General features: G+C 40.6%; 1 protein-coding gene across 2 annotated transcripts in view; it reads right to left on the bottom strand.

Moving 5' to 3' along the window:
• The window catches only part of SLC35F3 (solute carrier family 35 member F3), a 246,238-nt gene that overhangs the window by 73,962 nt on the left and 146,698 nt on the right, over positions 1 to 25,578 (bottom strand). The window contains exon 1 of one of the 2 annotated variants that reach the window (XM_061624519.1): positions 5,413 to 5,503. The exons of the other annotated variant lie outside the window; for it this stretch is intronic. Coding sequence (XP_061480503.1) covers positions 5,413 to 5,488 — 76 coding nt within the window. The 5' untranslated portion in view covers positions 5,489 to 5,503. Of the gene's footprint in view, positions 1 to 5,412; positions 5,504 to 25,578 lie in introns of those variants that run through there. 2 annotated transcript variants of the gene reach the window in all.

Genomic DNA, 25,578 nt, shown 5'->3' with positions numbered 1-25,578 from the left:
TGTGTAACTGTGTGCATCCCAGAATATACCTGAGAATGAATATGGATTCCATGGCTGACAAAGTGATGTTTGGAAGTGTTTCCACCAAGGAAGAAAGACTGACAACCACAAATCTAAAGAACAGTCAAAATTGGAAGAACCCGCCCAAGACTGATGAACGTTAGAAGCTGTCTGATCCAGAGGTGAATATTCCCCACACAGCAAGTATGGATCTGCAAGTAGTTAAGAGGGAAATAAAAGAGAGCACACAGTTTGTAGATAGTTGTTTCATCCTCTTACCCATAAACACATCTATATGAAAGGACATTGAGCCTAAGCTTTGCAGGAGCTATAAAAAATATACCATGTGCTACAGAGGCAGACACACACAAAAAGATTATGTTTGCTGCCTTACAAAATGATGCATTTGTTGTGGTGTTTTTATAGGTTCAGGGGTTACTGAGGAATCCATCTCTATGATAATTTGAAATGGCAGTTCTGTGTCAGAAACAGCATGAAGTTCTTATTTCCCTTTTGGCACAAAGTTGCTACTGTACAAGCAAAAAAGGAGGGAACCGCTGGAAGACATTAAGACAATGCATATCCATGAAAAATTCCTCTCAGAAGCCCATCTGGTAGGTGGCGCATTCTCTCAGGATCGAATTCCTCTATCTAAAATAGGACTGATTTTACAATTGTCATGGGAGAAGTAACCAGTAAAACAGCTGGTAAGTTCCTGCTGCAGAATCCTTAGCATTTCCATTTCAGCATCCACATTTAGCTTGGGAGAGAGGGAGAGCAAGAAAAACACCCTGGCAGACTAACATCATCAATAAGCCTTTTAAGTGAGACCTTATGCCAGTCTGCGTCTGTGTTGGAATTGCTTTTTAAGGTGTTTTTGATGCTGTTTTTAAAGAAGATTTTTAAAATATGTTTTGTTTTAATATGTTGAAAAAAATGTTTTGTTTTAATAAGTTTTAGAGGGCTTTTAGTGTTTTTGTTTGCCACCGTGGGCTCCTTCTGGGAAGAAGGGCGAGATATAAATTTAATAAAATCAATCAATCAATCAATAATCGTGCTTTTGCCAAAGTGAAATAAGACAAAGTACATGAGCCTTTTTACGTCTTGAAGTATATTGCTCAAGTAACGTATTTATTTTTTCCCCAGGAAGAAAAATATACTGTTGATAATTTTTATACATTCTGTGAAATAACAGAGTAGCACACACATGATTGAAAGAAGAGACAGTCAAAAGGCTTAAGAATTCTGAATTAAGCAATATATAAATAACTTAAATAAATAAATGTGCCTAAATTCCACAAATTCTAAAGCTGTCTTATTGCTGAGTTTCCATTTTTAGTTTGGTACCTGAAAAAAATGTCAGTTTTACCTTTATTATAATGGCAGCAGCATTTGGCTCATAGGAACTAAAGGTGTCAAGTACTATTAGGTCAGTTCAGTGCTTGGAGGATGGTGAAACAGACAAATTCATGGATAGCTATATTACCTCCAGTATTAGAGGCAGTACATTTGAAACGAATGCTGATGAAAGTTGAAGAGGAAAGCACAAAAGCAGGACTGTCGCTGAATGTCAAGAAGACTAAAGTAATGACAACAGAATATTTATGTAACTTTAAAGTTGACACTGAGGACACTGAACTTATCAAGGATTATCAATACCTTGGCACAGTCATTAACCAAAATGTAGTCAACAGTCAAGAAATTAGCAGAAGGCTAGGACTGGGGCAGGCAGCTATGAGAGAACTAGAAAAGGTCCTCAAATGCAAAGATGTATCACTGAACACCAAAGTCAGGATCATTCAGACCATGGTATTCCCAATCTCTATGTATGGATGTGAAGGCTGGACAGTGAAAAAAGCAGGTAAGAGGAAAATCAACTCATTTGAAATGTGGTATTGGAGGAGAGCTTTGCACATACCATGGACCACGAAAAAGACTCCTGCTGGAAGGGAGGGATACAAATTAATTAAATAAATAAGACAAATAATTGGGTGTTAGAACAAATTAAACCAGAACTATCACTAGAAGCTAAAATGATACTTTGGACACATAATGAGAAGACATGATTCACTTTGTTGTTATGTGCCTTCAAGTCGACTACAACTTATGGCGACCCTATGAATCAGCGACCTCCAAGAGCATCTGTCATCCTTTGTTCTTCCCCTGTAGCTCGGTGAGTGCCTTCTGACCTGGGGGTCTCATTTTCCAGCACTATCTCGTGTTGCATTTTGGATATTCTGTTCATAGGGTTTTCGTGGTAAGAGGTATTCAGAGGTGGTTTACCATTGCCTTCCTCTGAGTTTGGATGCGTCTTAGTCTGGTGTCTCAACTTTGACCATTCCGCTTTGGGTGCCCCTGCTAGGAGTCTAGCCTCTTGGTCTAGACTCCTGACGGCATTGCTCTCAGCTTCTTCAACACTCTCAAAGCCCCTCACCACATTAAGGTGCGCATCCTAGAGGCGGTTATGATTCACTAGAAAAGACAATAATGCTGGGAAAAACAGGGGGGAGTAGAAAAAGAGGAAGGCCAAACAAGAGATGGATTGATTCCATAAAGGAAGCCACAGACCTGAACTTACAAAATTTGAACAGGATGGTTTATGACAGATGCTATTATTGGAGGCCGCTGATTCATAGGGTCACCATAAGACAAAATTGACTTGAAGGCACATAACAGTGAACACCTCTGAATACCAGTTGTTGGGAATCACAAGCAAGATTGTGCTCATTTCCTACTCATGTGACATGTAGTTGGCATGTTGGACTAGACAGGTCTTTAGTTTGACCTAACAGGGCTATTATTATGGTCCATATTGGAAAGCTAATCGCTAACCGACATCAGCACCAAAAAGCCAAGAGAGAATCCAATTTAAGTTACAAACACACAGAAATACCACATAGCTCTGACACAAAGCTATAAAGCCAACCATTCAAAAGGTGACAATATGGTATTTCCCATTTTCCTTATATTTTATCTTGATGCCAGTGAAAACATTCTTAGAATTATACTAAACCAAAACAAGGAGGATATGGTTCCTGTGAAGCTTAAAATTTCTTAAAGCACAGTCCTGTACCTGTCTACTCACAAAAAAAGCCCCCTTGAGTACAATGGGGTTTATTCCCAGTTAAGTGTTATAGGATTGGATTAGGCTGCAATCCTATATTTACCTGAGAGTAATCTCTATTGAACTCAATGGGATTTATTTCTGAGTAGACAGGTACAGGTCTGTGCTGCTTACAAATGCTTATTATTCACTTTCAGAAGTGACTTTCTACACACAAATCCAGTTCCCCCTATTGAAACTGGGGGGGGGAGTTATATTTGTTTCTTTTCTATCCATATATAAACTTCTGTACATTCTGGCTTTTTTCCTTCAAGAAGTTATCCATTGCTTAATTCTCTCACTTTATCATTGTCTCCTTTATCCCATTATTCATATTAAACATTAAAAACAATTTCTCAACCATTGAAGCAAAATACTCTCAGAAATGTTTAGGAAAGGGTGAGAAAGTCACCTTTTTTGGGTGGCAGGTGGGAATGCTGTAGTTGTACAGGGCATTTTTCTTAGACAGTAGAGTGGATTGGACTAGATGGTCTAACAACTCCCTTGCAACTCTACAATAAGTCCGCAGCCCTACTGACCAAAACTCAGTGAATTAAGTAGAATGTACTTCTGGTTTCAGGTTCAAACTTTTTCTTGCTCTCCTAAGCCATGTTTTCTCCCTATACCTTACTCTCTTTCTCTGATTTTCCAGTTTTAAAAATTATTATTATTTTCAGTTATTCATCATTTTATACCAAAAAAGAGTGTCAAAGCAACTTACAAACACGATAAAATACAAAAAAGCTAAAAATAGTTAAGTCAAATAACAACAAAAATACAATAAAGAAGATTTCCTGAAGTGCTCATCCACCAATACAATAAAAAGAACAAATCCTACCCCAGTTATTCTCATATTTATGCTTCTAATGGCAGAATCCCCACCTTGGGCCATAGTCACAACAGTGAACTCTCCTCCCTTGTCTTCTTCCTAGCCTTCCTATGGTCATATTTTCCTCTCTGCCCAGTCTCCCTTTCCTCTTTGCCTCCTTCAGTGACCCCAGCGGCGCCCTTCAACTCCCTCCTGCCCAGCTGCATCCAGCTCCCCGGAGCACAGCCTCGCAAACCTCCCCACCCGACTCGCTACAGGGCTTCCCGCGGGCGTCTCTTTCCGTGCCCCGCCACCGCTTCCCTCAGCTCCCTGGAGTCATGGCACAACCTTTGTGCCAGCCTCTGAAAGCTAACTTCAAGTTAACCATGTTGTTGCCTCAGCTCAGCCGAGCCATCTCTCTCAACTGCTGCAGCCCAACTTGCATGACGGCAAAGCTCCCCTTGAACAACTGCCAACTCCTCACACACCAACAATCCACCTGCCGGGCTCAAGTGGGCCCCTTTTTATCTGGCATAATAGCAACAACTTCCTAGCCTAGGTGAGCCCCAGTGATGAAATGCCAGTTTGTCACATTGCGGGGAGAGTTTGGGCTTCACCTAGATATCCAGACCCCCTCCCCCCCGCGCGCGAAAGTGTTTCCAGAAAACTCCCCTTTCCCCCCTCCCTCCAAATGGCCAGGACACCGGAGGAGATGCATCTTAAATGAAGGCATTTGGGCTACGTATTTTTGGGGAGTCATAAAAAAGATAACACAAGAACCAGAGCTTCTTCCTCAGAGCGCCCTCAAAATGGATACCCGCAAAATTACCTCACATCTCCAGCTACACCCAAACCCCAAAGCAGAGCATTATGATTATCCATTTCCCACTGGTGACGGGGCTGCACCCTTCCAATGCACCAAGTTCACACACTAGCGCGCGCACACACACACGCATACAGCCCCTTATCCTTCTCCATTACAGGAAACGCCTCGGACCTTCAGAGAGAACTTATTGTTGCGGGCCAAGGAGGGCACGTTTCTCGAGGGAGGGACAGCGGGAAGAGCTGGAGCAAGGGCACTGCACCCACTCCAGGACGGCAAAGCCCGCATTGGCGAAAGCTTCCTTTGAAAGGAGTCCAGTCAAGCATGTCCTAACTGGCTGCCCCATCCCCTCCTCCATGTCCTTTGCCAGGAGAGCGGGGGAGACTGCAGCGGGCGGGCGGGCGAGCCGTCCGCCGCCCATCCCCTCATCATCCTCTCCACCACGCCCACCGTCCTAGACCCCGCAGAGCGGGTGCTTGCGATCGCACCGCAGGCCTCCAGCAAAGCTTGCCCTCGCCGCCCCACGGTTCGGCCCGACTGCCGCTTGGCGTTCCCGCTCGATGCAGGCTGCGATCCCAGTCAGGCACGCTTTCCTTGGAGTAAACCGGCCTGAGCCCAGCAGGACTCGCTGCGTAGGCTTGGGCTGAGCGCGCCGGTGAAGCTGGCGAGCACAATTACCTTCCACTTTGGTGAGAGTCAGCACCGGGCTGTTGCAAGCACTGAGAGGGGCTACCCTGGCCGAGTGCTTCTTCATGATGAGCCCTTCCTCCAGTAAGAGCCCTTCCGCGGATCGCCTACATCCTGGCTTCGGTTGCGGCAGAGCGGTCAGCTCCGTTTCCCGTGAATATTCTCGTCTCGGCGGCTGCCAACCCAGCTCACTTCCCCGTCCTCTCGTACCTTCTTGCGGCAGCTCCTCCTGCTGCTGCCACCCTGCAGCTTCTCGCCACCTCCTGTCTCGCACGCTCTCCTCTACTTGCTGCAAACAAAACGTCACAAGCCAATCCATCCCCTCCCCTGCACCCTCCCCCCACCGTCAGCTTGTGCGCCGGACTCTTCAACCAAAGTAGTATGCCCCCGACAACCACGGTTATCCTTAGCTGGGTATTCCCGCAAGTGCCCTAGAGACTGGTTTCCTTCCGGGCCTAACCGAAGAGGATAAGACTCGAAAAGCAGAGATACTTGCAAAGCTAAAAGTTGGCCTCGCCTGTTAGCTCATGAAGCTTTTTGTTTAGTAAATCTCTGCAATATGCTGCCCATTATTATTATCAGGCATATCCAGAAAAGGCGAGGTGCCTTTGAGTTCCTTTTAGAAACTGAGTTCCAAGAGGTCAGATACGTTAAAATCCATTAGAATGCCTTCGTCAAAAGGTGAGGTACGTAACTGGTGTTCTTCCAATTTAGATATATTCATGTTTTTGTTAGACACAGTCATTACTGAGATATTTGTTATTTGCTTAAGTATTTGGCTTATCTCAGAATACAATAAAAACTGCAACTTTTATTTGCACAACCAATTTCTCAGTGGGCTACTCAATGAAATAATCTTTAAACAATTAAATATATTCAATTATGGTAGAGGCAAGGAACTTTTGTCTTTGCAGTATATTTACAACATCAGGTTTTCTGTAACTGGTTTGATTAACACTTTAGTGGAGCCCACACACTTAGTGCACTAAGATGACAGAAGTCTCATATAGCTGCTGCCACTCTGCCACATATTTACACCCACACAGTACTATTCATGCCCTGGTTCCATGCATGCCTGTTGCCACATAGGCACAGAATTCCAATAGTGGCTGTGTGTGTATGTATGTTTCCTCCCTCATATGATCAACAGTCCGCAGAAAAGGAGAGCATCCCAAAAAGAATTTTGGAATTTTACATGTTCTGATTATTGGCAATCTTTTTATTTATTTTTGCAATCCTGTCTTTTGTTTTAAATTACATAATAGAAAGCAAATACTACAACACTGCTCCACTCTTGCAACATAACTGTTTCAAATACATCATAGAAGGGTTTTGTGGATTTTTGTTGTGGTTTTTTTGGCAATCAATGTTGCTCCTTCTACATAAACCCAGCAACAGTTTTCTCCACTGGGCTCCAATTAATAGGAGCTTGCTGGCTGCATTCCTTTGTGTGTCTGTTCAAGCTTCAGACACCTGTCTGACCCCTTATGGCTGGAGTTTCCAAATAGCAGCTGAAAAAGCAAGAAAATTAAGCAGAGCTGCAGCGTGCATCTCAGAAAGGATGTAGTCAGAAAATGAAATATTAGTGTGGGAGCTCACTCGTTCATGTATGCAGCAATTAAATTTTAGCATCAATGTGTTCACAACTATGGAGCAAGAATAATGGCCTAGGTCCTTGTCCAGATGATCATGAAGTATACAAGGCTCAGTATCCTTCTCCAGAGATCTTTCAGGGAGGACTTTTTTCTATTTGTATACGTCTGTCAGGTGCTGAAAAGATAAGAAATATCACTCTCTAATACACATTTAGGTGATCAGTGCTTCTTATCCCCATGCCTGGCACTGTGGTAGTAGCAGCAGCATGCTTTAACTCTTATGAGGATCAAGAACACTCTATGGAACATGAGTACCAGCTTCCAAGGTGGTTGCATAAAAGGTGAAATGGAAGCTATATGTACAATCCTGACTGGTAAAAAAAAAACCACTGGGGCATCAGTTGTCAATGTTGGTGTGGCCGAGGAGATGGAGAAGCAAGTATGATGTATGATGCCCCCCCACACACAAATTGATCATTGGAATATGCCAGCACCTTACTGTTTGAAGCTTGTACATATTCTTTGGAGGAAAATGGAGGGTAGTCCTTACAGGAGTAAGACCCACAGGACACCAATCAGATTAGAGTCTTTTGATGCTCTTAATCAATAAAAATACAATTCACTTTCAGTACTACAAACTACCAAGGTACTGTCCCCTTTTGCAATTATAACCAAGGCTTCAAGTCCCCATGTGTTGTAATCTGGACAGAGATCTCATATGAGACCTAATCTGACGCAGTTTTACATCATGTTTCATTTCAAGCTGTGAAACATATCTAACCATGGTGCCAAATGTAGAACCATTCACAACTCTACATACCTGGCCATTTACATTAATGAATAGTAGATAATAAATGGGTTCTTTACAATCAAGGATGGTACTTACTCTGGATTCAGCTAGTGTCTGTCATGAGTTTCACATTTGTACATTTGTATACACAAAACCTAACTGTATGCAGGCTGCAGCAGTGAGTGAGGTGGGAAGCAGGGCCCTCCATTGGTTCTGCTGAGGGACCAGCTTTATTTAGCTCCTCTCCATGAATGGTTCCATTCAAAGTGGTCATTATATGAAATTTGTAACTTTAAGAACTAATGTCTGAATTTGTTTTCCTCTTTTCTTCTCATTCCTTTTTTCCATTTGTGCCATGTCTTTTATATTATTTATTTATTAGATTTATATCCCGCTCTTTCTCCCAGTAGGAGCCTGGGGCGGCAATATTGTAAGCCTGTGGTCAGTGACTGTCTTGTTTGTTACTGATGTTATATGTAAGCTAATTAATTAATATGTAAGCTAAAAAGTAGGGTAAAATGCTTAAAATAAATATATAAATAAATTTATTTATCTAAACTTGCAACTGTCATACATTGATTGCTTGTACTGTCACATTAGTCAGAATACCTAACAAACCTGGTTCCATATATAATCACTAACATGGATTAGCAGAAATGGAGAAATGTGTGTTATCTTATTAATGGATACTTCCACATTGTTTTAGCAGGTATTTATAAAAGATAAGCCATATTACTATTAATCTAAATTCTTGGTGACACGATTATCTTTTGCTATGGTGCTGCACTTCTGCTGCACACCTGTCCACATTTTGTGGCAATTACAACATTCCAGAGGCTACCCATTGCTCTTGCCACCCCTTCCGCTGGTAGTTTATGCCATCTTTCTCTTATTTCTAATATCAGCAACTAACTTATCACCGTTGCCATTTTTGTATTGCTTTACAGCAAATTGCTATAAATAATTGATATTCAAAAATCTGTACTTCAGAGTTCTTGACATGTCAGATATGAAAAAGTTGGCTGTAATGATAGGACTATTCATTGGTCTTAATGCAGAGATGCATATGGTGCAGCAGAGGACAAGTAGACAAGCCAAGCTGGCCTACTGGCTAGCACAAGGGAGGGGTCCTGGTTTTGGATAGAAGTTCTACAGCATACATTAAACCAGCTCCCCTCTCTTGTGCTAGCCAGTAGGCCAGCTTGGCTTGTCTGCTCATCCTCTGCTGCAGCACAGCTTTTGGTCTTGTGCGTATAGAATAGGCTCATAGAAACATAGTCCACTTTCCCATGTTTGAAGAACAAGACAGATAGGGATCATACCTATATTGACTTCAGTAGATGTTGATCCACTGAAGTAATTAAAAATAGCCTAAGACTAAATTAAATCACTGACTGGATTGTAGATCAGGCTGTTAGTCAATGTAGACATATCAGTGAGAAACAAAAACCTTGCAAAAAACAAACTACTCAGGAAGGAGTCACCATTTTCTAAGATGATAACATATTCTAGTAGGCACTTCCCATGTATCTAATCTTATATTACTATATTTGCTAATTATGTTATGGTCATTATCTTTCTTTTTAAAAAGAAAAAGAATATATTTTATTCAGCTGCTGTTCTGATTTCAAAATCAGCTGATGAATACTTTCCCTGTGTTGTTCCTTAATTTATAAGGGAGGGACTATAGATCAGTGGTAGCCCCTATACTTTGCACGCAGAAGGCCTGAGGTTTTATCCCTGGCACCTCCAGTTAAAAGGAACATGTAGTAGGTGATGGAAGAGATCTCTGCCTGGGATCCTAGGAAGCCACTGCCAGTAAGAGTAGACAATACTGGGTTAGATGCAAAAATAATCTGCCCTTGTATAAGGCAGCTTGATGGTCCTATAGTCACTCGTTCAGGTTCAGGCAATACTAGTGAGCCCTGAGAGAAATACATTTTTAAAATAAACAGTGTGAAGTGTGCTTCATTTTAATACAGAAAATAAGCATGTCCCAGCTATAAGAAATTTCAGAAAGACTGCGCTAAGTTCAAAGGTGAGTGAACATAAAAAGGTAAAGAGGGTTTTCACCAATTCCTGTCTCAATCATTTCCTTACTCTTCCCAAAATAATGCTGTAGTATATCATAGCGATTCATGATTTCTGCAGTCTCACAACCTCTCTACCTCTAGTGGTCACTTCAGCTTCACTTCTTGAATATGGCAATTGCTTATCAAATAGTCATTAGTTCTTCAGACTTGCATTATGTGTCTAACTAGAGGCTGTGCCACTGCTTGCTCTGCTTGCCAGCCTCCCCACTCCCCTCACATTAACCTCTTTCCCACCCCATGCAGCTACTACTAAGTAGCAACTACTAAACTCCCTTTTCATCTTCCCAACCCTATTTCTGAAGCCACCTCTCTTCTAGTCTGCAGCCTCACTTTGCACCCCATTTTCACCTTCACCCCATGTCCATGCCTCCTTCTCCCTCTTCTTTTGTGTGACTCCCCCTTGCACACAGACCATCCTCATGGTAAACTCCTGCATCTTCCTCCTCCCATACATTCCACCTACTAAGTACCCTTTTAACCTTTCACCCAATTATAAAGCAGCCATCCCCTCTTATTCTGCAGCCCCTTTCATACCCCAGCTTTGATCTTCACCTCCATTCTCATGCCTCCTTCTCCCTCTTTTTGCAATCCCCTTTTGTAACTGCATTTTCACCTTCACCTCTTTTCCCTCCTTCCCTCCCTCCTCCCCCTTTTCTTCCAGATGGCATGATGATATATGCGATTGTGTTTTTAACACGAACAGAATCTTAACAGTAAGCCTGTCACAAGAAGGTTAAATTCAGTTGATGGATGTTGTACATACATGGGTGTTTACTTGTTAGTAAAATACCTGTTCTAAACTACTACATTGAATCTGGAACTTCATGTTGAGGACAACACATAGTATTAGGAGTGAAATACATTGTGTGAAGGTAATATGGAATATTTATTTATTTATAGCATTTGTATACCGCCCCATAGCCGAAGCTTTCGAGGGCTCCACATCCTTTATCTCCCTGACAGCTGACAAATGGAAGAAGGAGAAATTTTAGTACAGTGAGAAAGGAGGGACATGGGGGGGGGAGTGGTGGTTTTAAATAATGGCAGAGGTTTGAGTAAAGCAGGAATGTAGGGACATTGAGAGGAAAATGACAGTTTTGAACAATGGCAGAAGCTTGAGTAGAGTGAGCAGGGGAAGACACTGAGAGGAAAAAAGCCATAGTTTAAAACAAGGTTTGAGTATAGCAAGAAGGGAGTTGGAAAGATTCTGTTGTGAAAGCTTATGTGCTGTACCCATCTCTGCTATTTCTTCTTAAAACTTTTTTTTTAAAAGCAACCCCTCAGTGTTCCTTTCTAGCCTATTCAGACCTTTCCCATTGTATTAAACCATCACTTTCCCCCTCCCTTCTCGCTCCCATGCCATGCGCTGTTGTGCAACCTGCCTTATCTTTTGCTCCCCTACCCTGCCCTGACTTCATGCATATCCAAGACTGTGACGTAGCACTACAGATCCTCCATTGGGAGGTGCATCGTAACATTCTTACATTTTTATTCACTAATAAGCAAAAAACCTTGCCATTTAAGAATGTACCTATAGCCCACAGATATTTCTATCAAACTTTAAAAAGCAGGGAAATTGGGCAGCTATAGTGAATGCACCAGAGAAGCAGGAAACCTGTTCTCCTCTCTGAGATATTGAAGGGGATTGGAAGGGGAGGGGGAGGAGGGGCAAAGGAAGGGGGAGGGAAGGAGCAAGAGGGAGGGGCTAGGAGGGAGGAGAAGGGAGGGTGGGTTTGATCAGTTGCATACTTTTTGAGATCAATGGGATTTATTTCTGTGCAATCATGTTTGAAAATGGAAATGGACTGCCTTCAAGTCAATCTTGACTTATGGTGATCCTATGAATAGGGTTTTAATGGTAAGCGGTATTCAGAGGTGGGTTTAGCATTGCCTTCCTCTGAGGCTGAGAGGCAGTGACTGGCCCAAGGTCACCCAGTTAGCTTCATGGCTGTGTGGGGAATTGAACCCTGGTCTTCCAGGTCATAGTCCAACACTGACCTGGGGGAGGGGCAGGGAGGGGGAGGGGAGGAGATTGAGTGGGTGGGCACTGGGCAGAGGGGAAGCCCCTTACCTTTGCAAAAGGAAAACATTGTGAACAGTATCATTGCTTTTCAGCGTTTCCCCCCACTTTTTTATTCTACAGCAGGCACACATAGCCTCCCACCCAAATTTAAACCAAAGCTGTCCCTGGCCACATCCACACCAGGCCTTTATTTCACTTTGGACAGTCGTGGCTTCTCTCAAAGAATCCTGGGAAGTGTAGTTAGTGAAGGGTGCTGAGAGTTGCTAGGAGATGCCCTGTTCCCCTCACAGAGCATCAATCAGAACGGCTGACTGTTAAACCAGTCTGGCCACAGAAGCTCTGTCAGGGGAATAGCAGTCTCCTCTCAGCACCCTTCACAAACTATACTTCCCAGGATTCTCTTAGGGAAGCCCTGACTTTCTCAAGTGAAATCAAAGTCTGGTGTGGGTGTGGCCCCCTGATTAGGCAAGCCCAGCAGCTGTGAGTCTGGCGTTTAGAATTCTGACAGTTGGTTCTTACTGAGCATGCCCAAGGTTATCATAGGGTTCCAGCCAAAATTTATTAAATTAATTAAAAACCAGCCAGGCATTTTTTAAACTTTTAAACTGCAGAAGATGAAGGTCAGAGTATGGGGCAGGGTCAATATTAGGATTACAGGTACTCTGTGAACATGGCTGATTTTTTAATGAATTTCAACAGATTATGAGAACTCTGACAGAAAAAAGTCCAAAAGGGCTCTGGGGTTTTTCTCTCTTTTTACACTTGAACTCTCTATTCTCTCTGACTGTTTTGTGTATCACCATGAAAATTGAAAGTGTTGTTAAGCAAGCGTTTCTGAGTTCAGGACTATAAGTTCAGGACTGTAAGGTTTTGTTTTGAAATGAGCTTATGGGAAGCATCAGAATGGCATGGGGGTATTTTCAATTTAACATTGCGGAATGTGAAAAATCCACGGTGGCTATAGTATACAGCCACTCTTTGTTGCTGTATAATTACATGTAAGCCAACTTGCAACAAGAAAGGGTATATTAATTATTTAAGTGAGAGTAAAAATGCCAAGGTGAAAATATATACAGAAATGATCAGACAGGCATTTTCTCATTTTGTGTTCAGGGAAAAAATAATGAAAATGTATTATTTTATATATGAAAGTATACATTATAGAAAGCATGTGTCAATAAGTGAAGGGCAGCTACTATTCGACCAGTATTGTTGTTCTATTTCTTCATGTGTTTTCTAACCAAAGAAAACCTCTGAAAGTTTTCAACAACTCACACTGAATGAAAGACTGTTTAAAACAACACTCTTAAGATCTTTTCATAATCCATCATATTTGTTACACATACATCTTCTGTATACATGACTGTGATCAGTGTAATGGATTTATAGTTGCTATATCAGCTACACACAAGGCTGGCCCAAGACATTTTGCTGCCTGCACTATCTTGATGCTACCTTCCCACCGCTCTTCTCAATCTCCTTCCCATTCATACATTTGTATACGAAAACTGGCATTTCATCTATATCAAAATCTTTTCATTCTAAAAACCTGCTTAAATGCCAGAATGATGGTATAAAAAACTTGTAGGAAATTAAGAATCACAGAGACAGTATGATTGTTGCCTTCGCTTGCTTGGTGCATGACTCAGTAAGAAAAATTGTAATGCATTAACAGCTGCATTAGTGCTGCTTGGATTTTTACAGCATATTATCAGTGTTTTAACATACTAACTTAAATATTTATACACGACCTCCTTAAAATTCTGCATCAGAAAAACAGTCAACATATTATGTATTGTTTAAGGACCAGATGACAGACTCAATTGACCTCAATGCATTTAAATTATCAAGCTAGAAAAATGCATAAATGTGGAACCTTCTAGGCTGAACATAGTTCCAAAGTGATAAAACTAAATATTGCAATCAACTGAAAAGTCAGTGTAGCTTTTCCCCAGCATGGAACCTGGCCTTAGGTGTTAAGCACATGGCAAATGACACTGTTCCCAGCACTGACAGAATGAATGAGCTTTCCAGACCATTAACCAAGTATTCAAAAAGATGAGAAAACCAGAACTGGAGATGGGTTATAGTATCCATAAAATGAAGGCAGGATATAAAGGTGAGAAGTTCTGCTAAGTTTACAACACATATTTCTGGCATAATACAATATTTTGCTACCAAGACCTGGGTTTTCACTAATACTAAAGGCTAGCTAATATTGTCCCTATCTTCAAAAAGGGCAAAAAGGAGGAACCGAGGAACTACATACTGGTCAGCCTGACATCAAACCCTGGGAAAACTCTGAAGCAGATTATGAAGCAATCAGTCTGTAAGCACCCTGAAAACAATGCACTAATTACTAGAAGCCAACATGGATATGTCAAGAAGAAATCCTGCCAGACTAATCTTACCTCATTTTTTAATCAGGTAACCTCCCTGATAGATTGTGGAAATTCTGTGGACATAATATATCTCGACTTCAGTAAAGCTTTTGACAAAGTGCCCCATGATATTCTGACTAGAAGCTAGCTAAATGTGGGCTGGGTGGAACAACTATCAGGTGGATCCACAGTTAGCTACAGAATCATACTCAAAGAGTGCTTATCAATGGTTCCTTCTCAAACTGGGGGGAGATAACAAGCGGGGTACCACAGGGCCCGGTCCTGGGCCCGGTGCTCTTCAACATTTTTATTAATGACTTTGATGAAGAGGTGCATGGAATGCTTATCAAATCTGCAGATGATACAAAACTGGGATAGCTAATACCCTGGAGGACAAACAAAATTCAAACTGATCTTGATAGGCTGGAGCACTGGGCTGAAAACAACAGGGATAAGGGGAATGTTCTACACCTAAGAAAATGAAACCAAGTGCACAGTTATAAGATGGGGGATACTTGGCTCAGCAATACATTCAAGAAGGATCTTGGAATTGTGGACCACAAGTTCAATATGAGCCAACAGTGTGATGTGGCTACAAAAAAGGGCAAATGCTATTTTAGGCTGCATTAAGAGAAGTATAGTTTCCATATAATGTGCAGTAATAGTTCCCCTTTATTCAGTGCGGGTTAGGCCTCATCTTGAGTACCACATCCAGTTCTGGATACTGCACTTTAAAAAGGATGCAGACAAACTGGAACAAGTTCAGAGGAGGGCAACAAGGGTGACGACGGGACTGTAATCAAAGTCCTGTGAGGAGAGATTGAACGAACTGGGCATGTTTAGCCTTGAGAAGACTGAGGGGAAATATGATAGCACTGTTTAAGTACTTGAAAGGTTGTCACATAGAGGAGGACCGGGATCTCTTCTCGATCATCCCAGAGTGCAGGACACGGAAAGGGCTCAAGTTGCAGGAAGCCAGATTTTGACTGGACATCAGGAAAAACTTCCTAACTGTTAGAGCCACACAAAGGGGACTTCCCAGGAGGATCGCTCCGCCTGTGCTGCCTCTGGGACGGGCTCCCGTCTTGGTGGAAACTTTTTCAGTTTTAAAACCAGTCAGAAAGGCTTTTTGACTGGGGAAAATTTCTTCCGGATAAGGAAGAAACGTAGAGATTTTCCACAGAGCTTTGTTGTGTTTGTTGGAGGCTGGAATTCTGCGAAAGAAGGTCTTCCAGCAGCTTGGACGGAGCTAGGATTTCCAACCAGCTCAACTGATTGAGCCGTTTTTTTTTCTTCAAAGAAAAACGGATTAACAGGCAAGCATTCTCCTGTCTTTTCTCATTATTTTGTTATCAATACAGCTAAAGAGATTTGTCAAAGAACCAGCAATTAAGAAACCCTGGGTGAGTCATAGCTTTCTCTTTTATTCACGGAGCTAAGGGGAAGAAAATAGAAATAGTTTATCTTTATTTTTATTGCAAAAAGCTGGCATGGAATTCAGCATTATAAAGATTACAAATGGCTGAGGGGTTTCTAATTTAAAGAGAAAATTTTTTTTGATTTATAAGACTTTTGAGTAATATATGTCTGGGACTATTTTCCGGTTTACTTTTTTTTTTTTTTGACAAATCTGCTCATTCTTCCTGCTACTAATTATTTGGATGCTGTGAATTAAAGTTGTTTTGGCACTTTTGGACATACAAGAGATAAGGCAGTTCGTCTTGTCTAGAGGGTGACGTCAGCTGGCTTGAAAGATTAACTCCTTTGTAACTGGATAAAGAAATAAACTGTTCTTTGCTTGGGACATTGGAAATTGAAGGGATTGTGTTTTTTTTGGTTTTAAGAATGACAATCAAGAAGGTGGTTGAGATCATGGATGTACAAGAAGGGACTTTCTCTTTAGATATGTTTCAGAAAATAATGAATGAGATTAAGTTAACAAAACAAGAACTCAGACATAACAGACAAGTGATGATAAGTGAATTTGGCGAAATGAGACAGGAGCTGAAAGAAATTCAGGATCCTATGAGAAAGGAGAACAAAGATAAATCTGGAAAATTAAAAAAGGAAAAAAGAAAAATTAAAGGGAAGGTTCAAGCCCTGGAGATTGGATTAAATATGGTCTTGGAAAAAGATTTGGATTTCCTGGCTGTGATGGATCCTGGAGACAAATATTACTGTTTGGAATTCAGCGCTATCCCTGAAGGAATTGGTGAAGAGATTGGAGATAAAGATATCATCGGTTCGAAAAAATTCATGGACTGGAAGGATTTGATGGAACTTGAAATGGAGAAAGTTTACAGAATTAATTCCTGTTTTGTGACAATGAAAAACCCTTCAAGAGATGTGCTAGTGCATTCTGTAAAAAAGAGGAACAGAGATGCGGTTCTGCAACAATACTTCAGTGATACGTTCGGAAATGATGGCAAGAAAATATTTGTGATGAAGGAAATCCCTATCAGACTCTTATTATATGACTATGACAGCAAGATTATTGGGTGCGTAAAGATGGAAGATGGAATCAACACGGATAAAGGAAGAAGAGCGATTTGAAATTACTGGATTTAATAGACTTGAAGAGTTGGATTAATTGACATGTCTATCTAGAAAAAAATTGATGGACATATATCTCAAGGATTGGAAACTTCTCTTTGACTTTTTGTAGAAGAATAAAATGATATGATGTTAATGAGATTTGATACCAACTAAGATAACTGCTGGAGGAAGGTGATTTTATAATTTATCAAGAGACAGGTTTGTTATATATTATAGACCTATAGCTGAACTACGACAAATCGGAAGTCAATAGTTTTTTTTGTTTCTTTTTATTGTATTAGTTTTAATTGGTGTTTTTCTTTTTGTATTGTCTTGATTTTGAAAATTTGAATAAATATTAATTGAAAAAAAAAAAAAAAGAAAGGTTGTCACACAAAGGAGAGCCAGGATCTCTTCTTGATCGTCCCAGAGTGTTCAACATGGAATAATGGGCTCAAGTTACAGGATGCCAATTTTCGACTGAACATCAGGTTCCTAACTGTAGAGTGGTATGACAATGGAACCGATTACCTAGGGAGGTGGTGGGCTCTCCAACACTGGAGGCATTCAAGAGACAGCTGGATAGCCACCTGTCAGTTATGTTTTAATTTGGATTCCTGCATTGAGCAGGGAGTTGGACTTGATAGCCTTATAAGCTCCTTCCAACTTTACTATTCTATGATTCTTACCATCTGATTCAGTTGAAATTATTACCTAGAAAAAATTTAATACAACATTTTTTACTTAGCCATCTGTACCAGGGAAGTTGCCTTGTGGATTCAAATACACATTTTGTACACATAAACTAACAACTAGGGCACAATTCACACAATAGTTTTGCCTTCATCCCATACTTTTTCTAGCTACCCAATTACATAGATAATATCATGTGTAAAAATAACTCCATAACATAGGAAGCTGCCTTATACTGAATAAATCTAGCTCAGTATTGTCTACACTGACTAGGGGTCATTACCAGCCCTACCTAGAGGCTAGATATGCTGGGGATTGAACCTAGGACCTTCTACATGCAAAGAAGATGCTTTAGCAATGAGCTACAACCCTTTCCAAAATGTTGACAGCCTTTGTAGTTTCCACAAGGGACTCACAAAATAAGATGATGGTGTCAGCATGCACATAGTGAACAAAAACAAGGAGCTGCTACATTGAGAGATGTCTGTAGTTTCATCCAGTTGCATACTGAAGGGGAATTGTGAGGCTGCCAATTCCTCAATGACCTGCTTCAAAATGTTAAAAGAAATATTTGGTTTGGTGGCTGAATGGCTACTAGGCACAGAGTTGCCCAATAGTTGGCCAGCTATATCACACGGCCATCTGTAGACAGGAAGACTGCGATCACGTGCGATCTAGCAGAGGGTCTAATAACTACCATAATTTCAAAGTTGTGATGTGTGAAAATGATATTTCGAGATATCTGCAACAACTGTAATGTGATATGAAAATATCTGTGATTTCTATTGGTGACAAAGTCACAGGTACTGCTAGTACTACTATGGTTTGTTGCCTACATTCATAATTGAAGGAAATGCTAAATTTCAGTTAGACTCTAACTGTTAGAGGTTAGCTGAACGTCAAAAAGACTAAAGTAGTGACAACAGAAGATTTATGTAATTTTAAAGTTGACAATGAGGACATTGAACTTGTCAAGGATTATCAATACCTCAGCACAGTCATTAACCAAAATGGAGACAACAGTCAATCAATCAATCAATTTCTCAGTCAAGAAATCAGAAGAAAGCTAGGACTGGGGAGGGCAGCTATGAGAGAACTAGAAAAGGTTCTCAAATGCAAACATGTATCACTGAACACTAAAGTCAGGATAATTCAGACCATCCTATAGCATCTGTTATAAACCACCCTGTTCAAATCTTGTAAGTTCAGGTCTGTGGCTTCCCTTATGGAATCAATCCATCTCTTGTTTGGCCTTCCTCTTTTTCTACACCCTTCTGTTTTTCTCAGCATTATTGTCTTTTCTAGTGAATCATGTCTTCTCATGATGTGTCCAAAGTATGATAACCTCAGTTTCATCATTTTAGCTTCTAGTGACAGTTCTGGTTTAATTTGTTCTAACAACCAATTATTGGTCTTTTTTGCAGTCCATGGTATGCACAAAGCTCTCCTCCAACACCACATTTCAAATGAGTTGATTTTTCTCTTATCTACTTTTTTCACTGTCCAACTTTCACATCCATACATAGAGATCTGAAACACCATGGTCTGAATGATCCTGACTTTAGTGTTCAGTGATACATCTTTGCATTTAATGAACTTTTCTAGTTCTCTCATAGCTGCCCTCCTCAGTTCTAACCTTCTTCTGATTTCTTGACTATTGTCTGCATTTTGATTAATGACTGTGCTAAAGTATTGATAATCCTTGACAAGTTCAATGTCCTCATTGTCAACTTTAAAGTTACATAAATCTTCTGTTGTCATTACTTTAGTCTTCTCGACATTCAGCTGCAGTCCTGCTTTTGCGCTTTCCTATTTAACTTTCAACAGTATTCGTTTCAAATCATTACTGATTTATCCTAGTAGTATGGTATCTTTATATTTTAAATTATTGATATTTCTCCCTCCAGTTTTCACACCTCCTTCATCTTGGTCCAATCTTGCTTTCCGTATGATATGTTCTGCATATAGATCAAACAAATAGGGTGATAAAATACACCCTTTCCGATTGGGAACCGATCGGTTTCTCCATATGCTGTCCTTACAGTAGCCTCTTGTCCAGAGTACAGGTTGTGCATCAGGACAATCAGATGCTGTGGCACCCCCATTTCTTTTAAAGCATTCCATAGTTTTTCATGATCTACACAATCAAAGGTTTTGCTGTAATCTATAAAGCACAGGGTGATTTCCTTCTGAAATTCCTTGGTCCGTTCCATTATCCATTGCATGTTTGCGATATGATCTCTGTTGCCTCTTCCCTTTCTAAATCCAGCTTGGTCGTCTGGCATTTCTCGCTCCATATATGGTATGAGTCTTTGTTGTAGAATCTTTAGCATTACTTTACTTGCATGAGATATTAAGGCAATAGTTAGTAATTACTGCATTCCCTGGGATCCCCTTTCTTTGGAATTAGGATGCATATTGAGTGCTTCCAGTCTGTGGGCCATTGTTTAGTTTTCCATATTTGCTGACAATTTTTTGTCAAAATTTGGACCGATTCAGTCTCAGTAGCTTGTAGCAAGTCTATTGGTATGCCATCTGTTCCTGGTGATTTGTTTCTTCCACATATTTTAAGAGCAGCTTTCACCTCACATTCTAAAATTTCTCGCTCTTCATCATACGGTTCCTCCACGAATGAATCTGTCATCCTTGCATCTCTTTTATAGAGTTCTTCAGTGTATTCCATCTTTTATTTCATCTCAGTCAGTCAGTGTACAGTCAATACAGGAAGAAATTGATAGCACGCGAAAACTAAATTGTTTTAAATTGGTAAATTGTTGATGCCAAAAATACCATAAAGTACCAGGTGGCCCTTGAGTGTGCCACCAATGAGAAGGCCTTCTTTTTTGTAGCTTCATTTGATGGGGGCACATGGGGCAGGGCCTCCAAAGAGGATCTTAAATTTATATACGTAGGAGGTGATCTTTCAGGCATCCTAGCTTACTAGTGGGCTGTTACAGTTGCAGACTGGTTTATATGAAAGTGTGGACTGAATGTGAATTTTTCTGACAGGATATACTTGCAACCTAATGTGGGTATGCTCAGTCTGTAAGCAACTCAATTTCATAAGGCTCTGGACTCTGCTGCTTAAGGCAGTACTCTGAAGTCAGTAGCAGTAGTACTTAGAAAATATACACTATCCTACCTGACTTCCACCCTGCTAGTGGTGTCTCCAGCTACAGTGCTGCATTATCTACGAGGTCTAGCATGTTGTGAATAAGAGGGTAGAATTTAGCTAAGCTCCTTCTCCCATATTTTTCCAGCTAAATCCTTAGTGCTTAAGGATTCTAGTTGTACTTTAAGAATTGATTCTCAATAACAGCCCTCTTCTGGAGGAATATCTTCTGGTATTACTTTTTTAAAACAAACCTCACCAATTTAAATGTGAATCCTCACATATAATTAATATGTCGCTGTCGTGATCATGTAATATCTGGTTTTACAATGTGTAATACTCCAGTATCTAATTTTCATTCAACAAAAGCTAAGGCTATCACAGAGCCATTTGTTTCTAAAACTGGCCAGGGAAGGAGGGAGATTTTTACAAGACTCACAAGACCTTTAAACTATTATATAATTTGAAGCATGTGTCAGTGTGGAAGAGGAGAATAGTAAAAGACAGCTACATACATTACAGTTTTGCTGAAAAACAGAAAATTCATAACAGTTTTTGTAGGTAAGTAAGTTCTGCCCTAGGAAACTTGATCTTGCATGATCAGCATGCAGCTTACAGCTAAATTAATTAAGTTGGCACAGATTAGCATTCATTTCAGTACAGTGATAAATATAGTGATAAATTCAGAAGTTCAGGTACTCTTCATGACAACCTCTATAACCACGCCCATGGCCACACCCCTTCTAAGACTATACAACAAATATGAACTTTGATTTATGCAGACATTATGGCCAGTGTGGTGTAGTGGTTAAGGTGTTGGACTACGACCTGGGAGACCAGGGTTCAAATCCCCACACAGCCATGAAACTCACTGGGTGACCTTGGGCCAGTCACTACCTCTCAGTCTCAGAGGAAGGCAATGGTAACCCCCCTCTGAATACAGCTTACCATGAAAACACTATTCATAGGGTCGCCATAATTCAGGATCGACTTGAAGGCAGTTCATTTCCATTTTTTTCATGGCTTCAACACCAAGAGTGTTTCCTGTCCTTCTCACACTCATGCCCATATTACTGTTCTTAACATTCTGACTGATGAGTTCTGGTGAGCTTGTTCATTATTTTTGTGATATTTTGGTCACAGTAAAGGTATTGCCTGGCCAGCTGTGGATTCTGGAATATTTCAAAAGTAAAACTGGCAGTGTTTGTGTGTCTTAGCTAAGCAAGATGGGAATGGGGATGTTGTGATGAATACTTTCATTCAATCGATACTTGGGGATTAAGAAAGAGCAGGGGTGCTCCCTTCCACAAGAACTAGCTAGACTCAAGGAATATTTGCAAACTGGAGATGATCCATACTGAACTAGAACACCTTTAATTTTTTTAAAATGCCTGTAAACTAGTGAGACCAGAGGTTGGAAAAGTTACTTTTTTGAACTACAACTCCCATCAGCCCAATCCAGTGGCCATGCTGGCTGGGGCTGATGGGAGTTGTAGTTCAAAAAAGTAACTTTTCCAAGCTCTGATGAGACAAAGGCTTTCCTAGCCTCATGACATCTTTTTCTCCAGCTCCACATCAGCACACTTTGGGGACAAATCCCTGCTCGGCCATGAAGCTCACTGGGTGACCTTGGGCCAGGCACTGTCTATCAGCCTAACCTACCTCACAAGCTTGTTGCGAGGATAAAATCAGGAAGAGGAGAACCATGTTTGTAAGCCACCTTGAGCTTCTTGGAGGAAAGATGGGATTAAAATAATAATAAATATCATGAGTAACCCCCTCTAGGATGCACACCTTAATGTGGTGAGGGGGTTTGAGCGTGTTGAAGAAGCTGAGAGCAATGCCGTCAAGAGGCTAGACTCCTAGCAGGGGCATCCAAGGCGGAATGGTCAAAGCTGAGACACCAGACTAAGATGCATCCAAACTCAGAGGAAGGCAGTGGTAAACCACCTCTGAATACATTTTACCACGAAAACCCTATGAACAGAGTATCCAAAATGCAACACAAGATAGTGTTGGAAGACTCACTAAGCTACTGGGGAAGAATAAAGTATGAGCAGCACTGACTAATGATGCAGCTGGGTCAAAGCCAAAAGGAAGCCCAGGCGCTGATGCACACAGATGTGAAAGGAGAGTCTGGAGTTGTATGACGCACACAATAGGAACATGGAATGTGAGAAGCATGAACCAAGCACCTGGTTGGCCACTGTAAGAACAGGATGCTGGACTAGATGGGCCACTGGCCTGATCCAGCAGACTCTTCTTATGTTCTTATGTTCTTAACCAGAGAAAGTTAGAAATTGTCAAGCAAGAAATGGAACGTAACAACATTACAATATTTGGTGTGTGAATTAAAATGGACAGGAATGGGACATTTTCAATCAGGCAACTACAAAATATTTTATGCAGGAAACGAGCAATTAACGGTGTTGCTTTAATAGTGAGAAGTGACATAGCAAAAACAATTAAGAGCTATAACACAAGGTCTGAGTGAGTGATATCAATGAGATTTAATGGGAAGCCTATTAACATAACCATCATCCAAGTCTATGCTCCAGTGGCAAATGCAGAAGAAGATGAATTGAAGAGATTTTATGCAGAAGTACAGGAAGAAATTGATCATACACCAAAACAAGATGTGCAGATAAACATGGGGCACTGGGATGTAAAATTAGGGAACAGAGAACTAGGAATTGTGGGAAAATGGGGCTTAGGAGATGGAAATGAAGCAGGAGAAAGACTTACTGAATTCTGTGAAGCCAATAATTGTTTCTCGCAAACACATTTTTTGAGCAACCGAAAAGATGACTGTACATGTGGACATCACCAAATGGTCAATATAGGAATCAAATTGATTATATAATTGGTAGCAGAAGATGGAGATATTCCATAATTTCTGCAAAAACAAGACCAGGAGCAGACTGCGGTATAGATCATGAACTTGCAATACTGAAAATCAGAGTAAAGCCAAAGAAGAACAACAAAGCAATCATAATGCCAAAATACAATTTAAATAACATCCCAGAAGAATATAAAGATCAAATAAGGAATAGGTTTGAGGCTTTAAACTTAGTTGACAGAGAACCAGAAGAACTATGGACCTGGAAAATCTTAATAACTATAGGCGGGTGGCAACTATTCCATTCCTGGGCAAGGTCCTGGAACGAGTGGTTGCAGGCCAGCTCCAGACACTATTGGATGAGATTATTTGGATCCATATCAGTCGGGTTTCTGGCCTGATTTTGGCACGGAAACAGCCTTGGTTGCCCTCTATGATGACCTTTGTTGGGAGAAGGACAGGGGGAGTGTGACTCTGTTGATTCTCCTTGATCTCTCAGTGGCTTTTGATACCATCGACCATGGTATCCTTCTGGGAAGACTGGCTGAGTTGGGAGTGGGAGGTATAATTTGGACATATAATGAGAAGACATGATTCACTAGAAAAGACAATAATGCTAGGAAAAACAGAAGGGAGTAGAAAAAGAGGAAGGCCAAACAAGAGATGGATTGATTAATGTTCTTGTTTTAATGTTTTTGTTTTCATTTGGTTTACTATAATTTAACTTTTTTGTAAGCCACTTGTTAGAGAGTGGGATATAAATCAAATAAATAAAATAAGCCCTGTATGCAATGTCCACAAGCAAAACACAACAAGCTACAGAACTAAGTATAACAATTACAAAGGTTGCTAAGACTCAGTGCAAGAGCAATCTTCCCTACAATTTAAAGCTTTGCCAAATCAAGGATAGACAAATAATATTTTTTAAAACACCTTGAAAACAATTTCAGATATATATCATTTCTCCTCTGCTAAATGGCAAACATCAACACTATGCTGTTATTATTGTTGTTATTGTTATTATTATGCTTTGCACTTCTAGCCTGTAGGGATACCCTGCAGTGTGAATCAGGAGCATACCTTTCTATTTTTGAGACTTTCTGCTATATTATTTTTAAGAGCAGCTGCTGAGAAATAAAATCTATGCAAGGCAGCTTTAGTGAAAATGTTTTATTAACCATGTCTAAGTTTAATATTAAATTTTGAAGAGTGGCCTGATTAGAGAAGAACAAAGCACCATTTTTAGTTTCCAGCTGCTCATATCACAGGACAAGCCACAGTGGGAGGTAGGAATTTACCAAAATGCAGTCAGACTGCAGAATGCAGCCTATTTCTGGACTGTGCTGGTTGTTCAGTGTAGTTTTAGAAGAAGAGTTTTGCCCAGTGTATGCCCAACTAGAAATCACTTTTAAGGACACAAATTGTATTATAATCATTCACACATACTTTCCAAATTGGATAGCAGGATAGTCATAAAATCTCATAAAATGCTCAGAGGCACGTTTTCAAATTCTTCCAAGCTACACAGGAAGTGGATTGGACTGTGAAAGACCAATCCAAATTGTGTTTGCATTTTTTCAAATTTGTAAGGCAGTCCAATATCTCAGAGAGGAGATCAGGTTTCCTGCTCCCCTGGTGCATTCACTATAGCTGCCCAATTTCAATGCTTTTAAAAGTTTGATAGAAATATCTGTTGGCTATAGGTATGTTCTTAAACCGCAAGGATTTTGCCTATTAGTTAATTCATCCTTATTTGTTTGCACAAAGTTTGCAGGGAGGTTAGATGAAGTCAGCTATTTGAGCATATATTCTGGTTTGTTTGCCGGGAGGTTAAATGATGTTGTGTCATGCAAATGTTATCCCACATTATCCAGTGCATTTCCCCATCACTTTACTTATAAGTTTACTTATAAGAAAATATCCAGTTTTGGGGAGAGGTTTTATTGTGCAAGAGTTCCAAATTAATTGTGTAACCTGAATTTGCTGTTATATGATTGAATTCCATCCAAAAATAGCAACAGTCTGGAAGTGTCCTAAGTATCTTTAGCATTCAGCAGGCTGGGGTGCTTACTCATGATGAGTAGATTCTAGAGAGA

This window comes from Rhineura floridana, chromosome 4 (assembly GCF_030035675.1).
Source record: "Rhineura floridana isolate rRhiFlo1 chromosome 4, rRhiFlo1.hap2, whole genome shotgun sequence".
Lineage (NCBI taxonomy): Eukaryota > Metazoa > Chordata > Lepidosauria > Squamata > Rhineuridae > Rhineura > Rhineura floridana.
The sequence above is the reverse complement of the archived record's forward strand: the minus strand, read 5'-3'. Positions and strand labels throughout refer to the sequence as shown.